At 41.1% G+C, this 12,588-nt stretch overlaps 1 protein-coding gene across 1 annotated transcript in view; it reads left to right on the forward strand.

Annotated features, from left to right (window-relative positions):
• The window catches only part of LOC138025045 (microtubule-associated serine/threonine-protein kinase 3-like), a 49,350-nt gene extending 37,236 nt beyond the window's left edge, over window positions 1-12,114 (forward strand). The window contains exons 24-29 of the mRNA XM_068872285.1: window positions 1,441-1,858; window positions 3,247-3,524; window positions 4,680-4,915; window positions 6,445-6,519; window positions 7,720-8,206; window positions 9,770-12,114. Of these exons, the coding sequence (XP_068728386.1) occupies window positions 1,441-1,858; window positions 3,247-3,524; window positions 4,680-4,915; window positions 6,445-6,519; window positions 7,720-8,206; window positions 9,770-10,371 (2,096 nt within the window). The 3' untranslated portion in view covers window positions 10,372-12,114. The remainder of the gene's footprint in view (window positions 1-1,440; window positions 1,859-3,246; window positions 3,525-4,679; window positions 4,916-6,444; window positions 6,520-7,719; window positions 8,207-9,769) is intronic.
• The last annotated feature ends 474 nt before the right edge of the window (window positions 12,115-12,588 follow it).

Raw genomic sequence — 12,588 nt, forward strand, 5'->3', positions numbered from 1 at the left:
CGATAAGTACAAAAACTCGTAGGTTTCGTCTCACGACCCGCGCCTAAAGAATTTCGAATTCAGTTTGGAATAAATAAGCAGGAGCAAATCTTTTCAAGGACAAAAATGAAAAACAATTTTCGAAATAACCGATAATTTTTTTTCCAAGAGGGCACGGTATCGAATCCTGAAATCTGATTGGTTCTTCGCGCGGTCCGGATTTTCCAGTCTCTGCCCACGGGCGCAGTAACGCTCTGAGAGATTTTGTTTCTTTTTTTTTTGCCAGCAAATCCGTTTACATACAAAGGTTGCTTTGATGACAGATTTTTATTAGACAAGAGGCTTGGAAACAGAATTTAAATAAAAATTTATCTTTGAAACGTTCAGTTTGTAAGTCGCTTACTACATTCGCCATCAAGCGCGATGCGAGTCAACAATTATAAAAGTGATGTCAGAGAGGAAAAAATAAGTTATTTACCAGCTAAGGGTCGATCTGATAGCGAAAAACTGTGACCTCGGTCTTAAAGAAGCTTCCCTCGGCCTGCGGCCTCGAGTAGCATTTTCAACAACATCTCTATCACAGATTTTCGTTATACGCAGTGTTCTCGCCAGGATTTTGTCTTAGGGAGTCCCAGGGTCCCCTCTGCTGAAAAATAGGTGCCCTGCAGCAGCTTAAGCGGGGCAAAGTGTTTTTGGCTCCATGACTAGGGTGGAAAAAATCCTTCGTGATTTCTCTGTCCAGTTCATCAAGGAACGTTTCAATTGGAACTCTTTCAGTGGTGGCCATTCGACAATATTGTAAAAGCATTTGATTTTTTTGCCTAGAGACAGGTCTTACAGGTCGTGATCTTTTTGTCGGCATCATAGGCAAGTCGTGGGTACTTCGTCTGCCCCTCACTCTGAAAAACAAGGTCTTTCTTCAATGAAATAGCTTATTGATCTTTGCTTACCACGTTGACCTCTTCATCAGCGTTTCGATGATCTTCTACACTTTCTTAAATCCTTGGTACTTTAGGGCGAAAGAAAGTAATTTTCAATTTTTCATTGCTGTCTAAGGTCTTCCACACTCGTGACTGTCGTCGAAGGCGAAACGAAGACGAAGGCGTGGCCTCGTGAGAACACTGTATACGGACCTCCAAGGGAGCAAATAACTTATATTTATGTAGAGGCAACGCATGCCTATTTGGTATCACGACTCAGGTGTCCAAATTTTGAGCCATCCAAGGCTCGCGTCGCGTTTGATTGGCCATCTGTTAGTTTCTGTTATCGTTGACCAATCAAAATTCTTGGTTTGTTGCGTCTTTTTGCCCCGAGTCAACGCTTTGCTTCACTGTTGCCTAAAAACTACATTTCTCTTAGCCGATCAAAGGGAGAAATTTTGTCATGTATAATTCATCTTTGAGTAAGGCGATAATAGCATAACATTCCTCCTCTTGATGGTTTGATGTTGATTTTCAACAGCTCGCACAGACCGCTACAACCATGAACTTGAAACGGATGACGATGACGACGATGACGAAGACTTCAGTAACTTCTCCAACGAGTTTTGCAATTTTTCTACGTGTTCCCCCCGGTATTCCCGTATCTGTGCATCCCCTACTCCCTCTCCGGTCCCCTCCCCCGGTCCTTCCTCTCCCGTATCTCCGAAGAACGCAATGAAACCAACCGACAGCAAAGACTCAAGCGAAGAGGTGACCACACCGCGCAGCGATCAGAGCTCGGAGAGCTCGCCTCCTACAGTGCGAAGAAGGGGATTGGAAGAACAAAGTCCGTGCGGTCGGTCGGAGTGCCGAGAGAGCGACGAGGATTTCCGAAGGCAGCGAAGCGATAGTAGCGTCAGTGGCGATCAATCTCGGAGTAGGAGCCACTCAAATAGCGAGTAAGTATAAGACCTTTTGGTGTGGTTATTACACTTCCAGTACAGTATTTTCTCCTGTTTATAGCTTGATTGGCAACACATGTTTTCCTTGCTTTACTCCATAAGCTCCTTGGTATTGCTAGGAAGATGTTCGGTTTTTTTAACCGTTCGATTGGAAGACGAGTTCTTAAACTGAATATTTGAGTCCTCAACGAGCAAGCCAGTTCAGGGTTGTCCGACTATTTTAAGTCCCAAGAAAAACTGGAAACAATGCTTATGCAAAATTTGGGGGGACAAACAGAGAGTATGATGGCATTTTCGAAAGTGGCCTGTACAGTCATATTATGAGATTCACGTTACTTCGTGTATATGGCGCGTTTTTAGTGTCAAAATTCCAATGTGCATTCATTCAGCAATTCAAACAACAATTTGTCTATTCAAAGTTGGAGTTAGGGTTAAGGTTCAATTCCAATTTACTTTTTGCTCTCTCGACCATTTAAACGAACCTTCAAGTCAATTAAATATTTGAATTGCCGAATTGAATGTTTGAATTGCCGAATTGAAAGGTTTGAATTGTCGAATTGAAAGTTTGAATTGCCGAATTTAATGTCTGAATTGTCGAAATGAATGTTTGAATTGCTGAGTTGAATGTTTGAATGGCGTGTTTGAATTTTGACACTAAAAACGCGCCATAGGCGTCAGTGCACGAGCGTCACGCTTGAATAAAACGAAGGTGGAGCTTAATAAAGTCTCGCTTAAATAAAACGAATGCTGAACTTCAAAAACGACTGTCAAGGTTGAATAAAACGAATGTTAATTTGAAAAGTGAATGTCACAGTAGAATAAAAGGAATATTACAGTTGAAAAACGAAGGTCGGTTGTAAAGACGAGTAACCAATTGAATTTTGGTTTGAAAAACGCGCCATAGGTGTACGCGTCATAAAGGGACCTTCAAACCCAGACCCCTTGCCAGAAACTACTCCATGAAGTTTGACACCTTGTGACATTGTGACATGAATGCAAAGTATCATCATTATACATGTATGGGCCGATCAGCTTGAGGATAGGATTTCTGCTTGGCTTTCTGCCTTACCACTCATTGATACTTTTGTTGTGTTAAGCCTCATTTACACTACCAAGTTTTCCTTGACAAGTTTTCCTTGGCAGTGTAAATGGAAAAAAAAACTAGCATGCTCGTTTTTGAACAAGGACACTTGACAAGGAAAAACTTGTCAAGGAAAACTTGGTAGTGTAAATTACTTGTCAAGTGCACTGGTCAAGGAAAACTTGTCATATTTTTCATTTACACTACCAAGGAAAACTTGTCAAGGAAAACTTGCTAGTGTGTACAGTCGGCAAGTTTTTCTTGACAAGTGGACTTGTCAAGCCTCATTTTGTTTGGTCATCAGGTCGAAGACGCCTATAGAACGCAGTCTTAGCCCTGAGTCCCCCACTACTCCCACCACGGTACGTTTACGAAAGAAAGCCTACTCTGACCTGTCTCCCGTCCCGATTCCTCGGCTATCGCTGTCAGCGGATGAGGACAGCCCGACAAAGCCTCCCGCGCCAAGCCCGGCCAACCTCAATGTGGAGACTGAGGACAAGCAACGCATTCAACGGACCCATTCCCTTCCGGGCGACAAAGATGAGAAACGACTGTCCGGTGCATCCAAGCTAGAAATGTCTTGTAAGTCGTCTTGTAAGAATTTTGTGTTTGACAATGAAAGTCTAAAGAGAAAATGATATTTTAGAGCGGTTTTCAATTGAGTGTCGAAAGTAATTAGCAAATAACTTTGGTTTTGCATTACTTCACTCAGCGATTGGTTCAAAGTTCTCGCGCCACTTTTTGGACCAATCAAAACCAATCGTGGCTCGTGCGTCCACATTTCCCCGCGGTTTGTGTCGGCTACGTGTAATTACTTCGAGTTTTGATTGGTTTACTGGATTGCCTCCGTCCTTTTTGATTAGCCAAAGTAATTACTTTGGTTTTGGTTTTACGGCACTCGCTTGAAACTCGCTCTATCGCTATTGCGGTTCTGTATTCACAGGATTATTGAACTGAGGAACACGTGTAATAGAGGGACTTTCAGCCAGTATCAAAAATACAATAATATTCTTTGTTTGTCCCTCCAAAGTTTTGTATAAATATTGTTTTTATTTTCTCTTGGGATTTATAGTGGTCCCAAGAAATAATGAAAACAATGCTTATGCAAAATTTTGGAGGGACAAACAAAGAGTGTTATGGTATTTTTATGCTTGCTAATTCTCTGACCAATGAAGTCGTTATGTGAATAACAAATAATAGCATGACCGAAGAAGGGATGTAGTTTTTTTGCAGTCCCCTCCCCTCCCTTCCCCCTCCCCTTCCCACGCCTCCCACACAAAAAAAGCAGTGTTGAGATATGGCTGGGTTATTTGCTCTTCCTAGACGTCATTGTGTTTTGTAGAGGGGGGGGGGGGGGGGGGGTGGTGGAGGCATTCTTGACCTTCCCAGGTACGGTGGCAGTTTATTGTCCTAGAATTCGAAAAATGGCGAAGGTCTCAAAAGCCCTTATCGGAGTTATTAGCGGTTTTGCCACACAAACGAGGCTAAGGGGTCATTTTGAATCGAATTGACCCTTAAGCCTCTTTTGCATGTAATTTTAAACAAAATAAAATGTGCCTGCATGCACAACTCCAGTAAGGTCTATTCTTTTTGTCCACGATCGTAGTCTGCCCGGCGCCTTAGTTCAAAAGCATTTGTATGGACAAGGCAAACAGTGACGATTTTAAAGAGAGTGGAGTAGGTAGTCTTCAATAACAAGCCAGGTTATTTGTTTTGCTTTTTTTTTTTGGTCGACAGTATCTGACAGTGAATTCCGCGCATTACGTCGTCATATCAAGAGTCCTCCTGGATCACCACTGTCACTGACTCCACCTCGGTCCCCTAGCAGCCGTCGAAGATCCAGGACCTTGTCACTCGGTCTGCGTCCGCCAATCATCATTGAGAAGGGTCCTCGTGGATATGGCTTCACATTGCAGGCCATTAGGGTGTATTTTGGGGATACCAACTATTACAGAGTGCATCATCTTGTGTCGGTAAGTGAACGGCCTCATTTTTTTAAAGTCCTTTACAAATGAGGGAGCCATTTCATTCATCCCGGGTAGAACTTCTATTTCTGTCTTTGACGTGACATTTAACAATTAATCGTAACTGTTAATGGCCATGAGTTGCATGACTATTTAACAATTAGACCCGTGGCCCTTGAGGGCGAAGGGTCTAATTGTTTTAGTATCACCCAACTAGTCGGACAGAAAAGTCAATAACAAAGTTAGCAAATGCAAGTTGAAGAAATATTTATTTGGGAAGAAAACGAAAGAAAGGGTCACGCTTTTCGCTACTCGAGGACTATTACTAATGGTCCTCTAGTAGCGTAGCCAATGAAAATGCAGGATTTGCATTGGTCCACTAGTTGGGTGATACTAATTTATTATATATCACGCAAGCTGAATAGCAAACAGACCAAAAAACTGTGGATGGGCTTAATGACCTCCCGGACAATTAAGTGGTATATCAATCACGAGGAGTGTTTCATCGGATATCCGAACACCGAGAAGCGAGTTGGAAAACGAGGCCGAAGGCCGAGTTTTTTAACCGATTTCGAGGTGTTTCGATATCCGATAAAACATTTTCTTAAATGTCTGATATTCCTGCAAAGGAATCAGTATTTTAAGAGAGATTTGGGATCCAAGGTGGCGAAATTTTTTGCTAATTAGGACCACTTATCTAAACTTCCTTTACGATAGTGATTTATTTTGTTTTGGGCTTATGAATTATTAATGAGTTGTTGAGAAGTTGTATTCTCTACTTGCACAAATCCCATAATACAACATTTTGGATAATAATCGTTTTCAATTGCTCCTGGGACATGAAGATGCCAATGCAACAAAGGTTTGGGGGGTAAAAGAGATGTGTTATGGGATTTGTGCAAGTAGAGAATTCAAAATTTGTTCTCAAACCAATAGACCTTATTCACGATGGCCGCCATGTTGGATTTGCTATTATCATGTAAATTAGCTACACACTTCTGAGGGGGCAAGCAACACAAGTTCGAGAGGTTTTAACGAACATCTTAGCCACACAGACGATTTTTTTCACGTTCATTGAATGTTTTTCACTTAAGTAGTAAAATGGAATGATTACATGGTTACTTCGATGTTTTTTTTAGTGAAAAATGAGGAGATAACGAACTAGAAAGTCAAAATGTCAAAGGCAATCAAAGATATAAAATTATCATAAATGGGACTTAATTCTAAATTCTAAAATGTACTTTTAGAAATGTTATTTCAATATTTCGACGAGCCGAGTTTCCGCAATTTGCCTTTTTTCCAATGTTTGTCCCCCAGCATAACACATGGCTAATTTGCATGACAATTTGAAAACCAACATGGCGGCTATCGTGAATAAGGCCTATTTCCCGCCAAGGAAGAATATAAATAAAAACGTTATTTGCCGGCCTTTGCCGGTCCGTATTGGGAAAAACTGTGCCCTCGGTCTTGCGTACGGTCCGGAATTAACCGCAGTATGTGTCAAAATGTTACAATGCTTTTTTTGTTCTTTGTTGTAGAATGTGGATCACGGCAGCGCAGCATTTGAATCAGGGCTTAGACCCGGAGACCTTCTTACACACGTCAACGACGAGGTAAGAAAAAGAGGACCAAAGACCTCCCGTTCTTTCGCTTTGAAGTGGAGCTTGCTTTTGGCCCCTAAGTGGTGAAAGGGAGCGCATCGCTGCATGGGAGAAAACAACTGGTACCTTCACTTAAGTGATCGCTTCCTCAAATCTTGTCATTATTGTAATCTTGTCCTCTTAGTTTTCAATCACTTATTATTTTCATATATTGTTTTATTTATTTGTTTAATTTAATTAATGCTAATAGGGAGCTTAATTAAGCAACGACAACGGGCACTGCAACGAGAATGTCACAAATTTGCATATTTAGTGGGCAAAAACAATAGCTGTGCACGCCCTGCACGTGCGTTTTTCACTTTTGTTCATTTCTTTCCCGTCGTCAGCAAAACAACAACTTGAAATAGCCAAATAGACCTAATCGGCTAACTCAATGTTGTACCCAATTCAAACCCTTTGGGAATAAAACGTTTTGTTCCAGGTATTTCCATATCATTTAAATATGAATGCTACATTATCATGCAAATACAGTAAATAAAGAATCTTAGTCCCGGGAGATTTGAATTGGGTACAACATTGAGTTAGCCGATTAGGTCTATTCGAGTTTTTATGAAGAACGTTAGCACTTGAGGATAAATTTTTATTTTCTCCCCTAATTTAACCGCCGTTCCGACCAGTGTCATTTTTGAGGAACTACCACACCCTTGTCGTATTAAAAAGGTTGAAATGATCACGAAGTGATTACAATAACGTGAATTTATATTTTGAGATGACGTTCTCGTTGCCGTCGCATTCGTCGTTGCTTAAGCTCCCTAACGTCACGTTGCACAGTACTTGGGGACAAGCTTTTGACTTGAGAAAACGATGACTTTGATGGGGAAGAGAGGATATTACATGACTGCACGGGGATCTAGGCTGAAATATTGTATATATTATAGAGATACTGAGACATCTCTTTTTTTATACATTTTAAAAGCGCCGAAAAAACTGATCACCTTATCTTAAAAGTCGTCAGTATTTCTTATTTAGCTATTCTTATAAGATATAGTTTCACTTTGACTTCGAAGAAATATTTGTCATTTACTTGAATTTATGTAATGTATTTCAAGGGTTTAGCTATGGTAGGTACAGTATTTTGTATCGATATTGCAACTATATTGAATTATAGTAAACTATATTGTAGTAACGGTGATTCTGTATTGTTATTTTCAGTCTGTCATGGGACTCAGTCACCCGCAAGTCATTGAACTCATCCTAGGCGGTGGTACCAAGGTCAAATTGAGCGCCACGGAACTGGCAAAAACCTCCATCAAACGAGGAGGGCGAAAACGTGTTCTCTCTGCAAGTAAGCAAGTCAGCAAGAAGCTACCTCCGAGGCGAGGAAGGAGAGCGTCTCCCAATTTACCGTCATCTCCTGGCCCGGAAACAGCAGACAAACAGCCGAAGCAGAAACCTTTTTGGAAGCGGATCGGCCGAAGAACCAGCCATTCCTTTTCGCCAGGGACGAGTCTTAGGCGAACAAGCTCGTTAAAACGAATGGTGTCGTCGCCAGAAGGAAGAGCAGCTCGGCCTGCTTCGCCAAAACTCTCGTCACCTTCGTTCGACTTTCGGACTCTTTCGGATCAGTCGTCGTCTTCCGTCAGCAGTAGCCCTGCTTCATCCCCAAGTTCACCGAGTGCGCATGGGCTCGGTCGGCCGGGTGAGTTTTTAAGTGTAATTGTTTTTGTAGCAATTGTTTTATTGAATCAGGTGAAAAAGTACTTACTCGTGGAATTTATTTATTTATTTTTTACATGAAATAGTATATAAATTCAAAATAATCCGAAGAATCCATTGTCATTAATTAATGAAGCGCGCGACACCGACAGATCAGTGAATTACTAGGTAGTAAATTTCTCACGAATCTGTAAGTTGCTTTCCTTCCAAGAAGTTCATGTACTTTCTTAGCCGACGTGACAACAATTACAATGTACGATAACCGGTTAAACTCGAGTTTCAAATACACAATTCTTTCATTACCTTTATGGACGAAAGAGAGACCTGATCTTCGCACTTAGAGCGGTTTTCAGTTGAGTGTCAAAAGTAAGTAGCCAATTGCATTGGTTTTGCATTACTTAACTCAGTGATTGGTTCAAAGTTCTCTCGCTATTTTGTCAACCAATGTGCGACCAAAACAAATCGTTGCACGCGCGTGCACATTTTCCCGCGCTTTGTGTCGGTTACGTGCAATTTCTTCGAGTTTTGATTGGTTTACCGGATTGTTTCCGTCCTTTTTGATTGGCCAAAGTAATTACTTTGGTTTTGGTCTTACGACACTCGATTGAAACTTTCTCTATCTGGATAATTTAAGCAATTGTTTCTTTTAGACACTTGAAAAATTTTTGCGGCTTGGCTTCAACGGGATTCCAACCCATGACCTCTACGACCTAAAATACACATTTCTTTCATTCATCGAGGCCTCAGCGGGAACAAATGAGCCCAACACAATTGACCTTCTACCAACTGAGTGGCGTCATAGCTCATTTGGTAGAGCAATGCACCGGCATTGCAGAGGTCCTGTGTTCGAATCTTGTTGGAGCCTCCTGAATTTTTCAGGTGTCTATCGACTACTTCGGCGAATCTTCAGCCATTTTGATTTCCTTAGTTTAAAAAGATATTATGTGATGGTCATGAGGGGGGTAAGATAGTATTTGCTTCCTGGGCGTCCAGCAGTAGCTGTTGGAACAATATAATTCAAAATGGCCGGCGTATCGTCGAAGTAGTTTATTGTCCACATAAGTCCAGGGATCACTCATGCGGGAAATTGTCCTTGTCTCTTTCGAGCCTGGATTATTTTTCAAAATTCCTTGTTACTACTTAATTTGCTTCTCTAACTGCAATCGTCGTTCTCTTCTAAATCCTAGCTTATTTGCTGTTCAAATATTTGTCACTTCAGTACTCTATATTGTTGTTTTAAGTGATAAATACAATATGATCTGGGATCTATGTGGGTATTTGCAATTGCGAGCGGTAGGCGAGCCATTTTATCCTATACAAGTCTGACTCGAATATTGCTTGACTTAACTTAAGGAATCCCATATAGGGAATTGTTTCGGAAGTTACAGTGTGGCAATTTTTTATTTTGATACAGAATTCCAATTGTGGTAACATTTAAATTATATCAGGATTTTCAGAATTTGTGGTCATGTGACCTGAATGCTGCACTTCTATTTATTGTTACCTTCATGAATTAGTAATGACTTTCGTAATTGTATTCCTTTAGGAGCTCTTCAAGGACTCATTCCGAAGTTGCGAGCTGTGCGTTCGCCCAGACGAAAGTCTTCCTCTCACGTGCCCGTGTCTCCCCTAGCCAGGACACCGTCTCCGACCTCAGCCTCCCCATCACATCCTCACAATCTTTCACATCAAGCTCGCAGCACGTCTCCTCTTACCCTACGGGGGTCCCCAGCGTCGCCACATCTGGCGAGCATTACTCCCCAGACCTCTCCGAGACCTGGCTCGCCTTTGTTGAGACGAGCTTTGTCGCCGGAACATTTTCATCCCGGAAAATTGGACAAAAAGGGTAGGAGGAACTCCAGGGAGGAAAAGCATTCACTTTCCCGACAAGACAGTTTTGAAATAAAGGGGCGCCCTCGAAAACACGATTTTTACCAAGGTATACGGTGCGTTGTTGAACAAGAGAGTGTTGTCCAGCGCTCGCGAAGCGTGAGCTTGAATGAAACGAAAACTTCCAATAAACTGGAACCTAGGTGCGAACTGCGGAGGCATTCGGAGGAACATATGCGTTTACTAAAGCTGAAGTGTGAACCAAAGGATTGCGAAAAGGAAAAATCAGAAGGAAAGGAGGTTGATACAAAATTGTAAACGGTTGCTATTTCGCCATTGAATTAGGGACTTTAAGATCTACGAGTCAGTAATAATCGTGGCGTGGCCCGGTGTTTTTCTCTTAAGGAGTTAAATCTACTGTTCAACAAATTATAAGAGGCTTTTTGTGAGTTAGCAGTAGATACTCTCCAAGAACCGAGAGGTCATTGTACAAAGTAATCGTCTGTGAGTTGAAACGATTAGCACGGTTGTGCAAGGTTCATTTTACCGAAGAGTAGCAATCATAAACCACGAATCGGTTGTGCCCTTTAGAATCATTTCATTAATGAAGTGCTTAAAATAATCAAGGAGAACCTTCGTGAGAAGATTTAGAAACGGGCTCAGATTGTTCATTGCCCGACATAAGTGGATTTTTTGGTAATCCTGGGTTAGTGAGAGCTTAACTTTCCTCTTAATGATGTTAGTTATCATATTGACGCATTTTCAGTTGGGGTAAAGTGAAGTTTGAGTTAACATCCGCTGTTAGACAGACGTTAATCAACGTTCGAAAATCTCAGACCGTTGAAATTATTTAGACTTAATCACAAGAATCCGCGGCGCTGTATGAGAATTATGATACTTCTCTAACACCGAAAGGGAACATCTGCTCTGGCTAAGTAATGTGATATTCAGTTCAGAGAAAAAAGAGAAAACGCCATTTCACGGCTACATACTGGGGGTAGCCCTTGCCATCAGGGGAGGAGGGTAGTAGCGGTGCAATAGCTAAATGCTACAGAACTAAAAGCTCCAGTCTTGTGAGCTCGAAAAGCTTGTATGCGACTTTGCGCATTTCCAACAGTAAAGGGCTTATTTCAGAGTAGTTTCCCTTTCAAGTTACGTGAAATTGGGTTTAAAATACTGACTTGTTTCAAATTTCGCTGTAAGGACGTGAAGCGATGTTTAAGCATTCTGCAAAAATGATTCGTTTTGCCTTTTTCTGAATGAACTTTTCAAGGAGCCACAACGACATGAAGCCATTAATTGCTTTTGTCTTTTTTTTCTCTTTCTTTTTCTTTGTGCGGTCATAGTTCTCAAGAACGACTTTACTTTGTCTGTTTGCCTTGAAACCCTTTTATGTCGATTTAAAATGGAAGGCTACTTTTCATTCAGAAGACGTTCGTTTAGCAAACAACAGCACGAACAGTGATACTTTAATCCAGTCGACGAAGCCGAGTTGAATTCTTTAATTCTTTCGTACGGAATTTGGAACAAGCCAGTATCATACTTTATGCTATGTAGACGTCACAAACTGTCCTTTTAATTTCAGTACCCCAACAAAAACGAAAGAAAGGCTTTATGGGACACTTGCAACGTTCTCTGCAGCGTGTAATTAACGTATTTAAACAAAGATCATAATAGGTAATGTGCAATACACCTTACCAAATGGCCGCCATTTTAATGCTAGTTTGTTTGTTTGAGTGTAACCTTATTGTGTTTGTGACCTGAAAATCAAAAGGATACTTTAAACAAAACAAAAAGAGCAATGAGAATGAGATGACGGCAATTTCAAAATAAGGTGTGTGGCATCAAGCATATCACGTGTTTCTTCTGGTTGAGTCGTAAGGAAATGCTATAATTGGTCATGTAATCTCTTTTGTAAAGAGGATCGGTAGTAAATGGTCAAAGTTCAGTATTTTCCATTTCCTGTTGTAAATATCTGTAAATCAATGAAATTTGTACAGAGAATTAGAGTGATGGTTCCATCACAGATAGCTGAATAAATTAGTTTCCTCTAAACAATGACATTTTGTCAAGGTGGACTGGTTTCTCTAGTTATAGTAAGATATTCTCGATCGAAGAAAGAGCGTTATTAAATTGAGTGTTTTGGGTTGTTTCTTGAGACCAATGAGAATGCAGAACTAGGGCATTGATCTGGATATAAGCGCGGGAAAACTCTGTCTGTACCAGCCCCAGAAACAAACGTTTGAGCCAACCAGGTCGCGTAGGAAATAGTTGCAGTCGGCCAGCGTTGCAATTTTACGTTTCGTAAACGGTCATTGCCATTTGGGCAACAGTGAAAACAATTTCACTGTCGAGTTTGTCGTTTGCAAGAACTTAATGAAAGTTGATTGAACGATATCGAACTCGGTTCAATGACTGAAGAGCATGCGTACTTCACCACTAAACCACTGAGATGACGACTCCAAACGCTGCAATTTCAGAGTAGTTAAAGTGCCCCTGTGATCAAAAAAACCACTTCCTTTTTTCCTTGAGATT

This window comes from Montipora capricornis, chromosome 11 (assembly GCF_036669925.1).
Source record: "Montipora capricornis isolate CH-2021 chromosome 11, ASM3666992v2, whole genome shotgun sequence".
In the NCBI taxonomy this organism is placed as follows: domain Eukaryota; kingdom Metazoa; phylum Cnidaria; class Anthozoa; order Scleractinia; family Acroporidae; genus Montipora; species Montipora capricornis.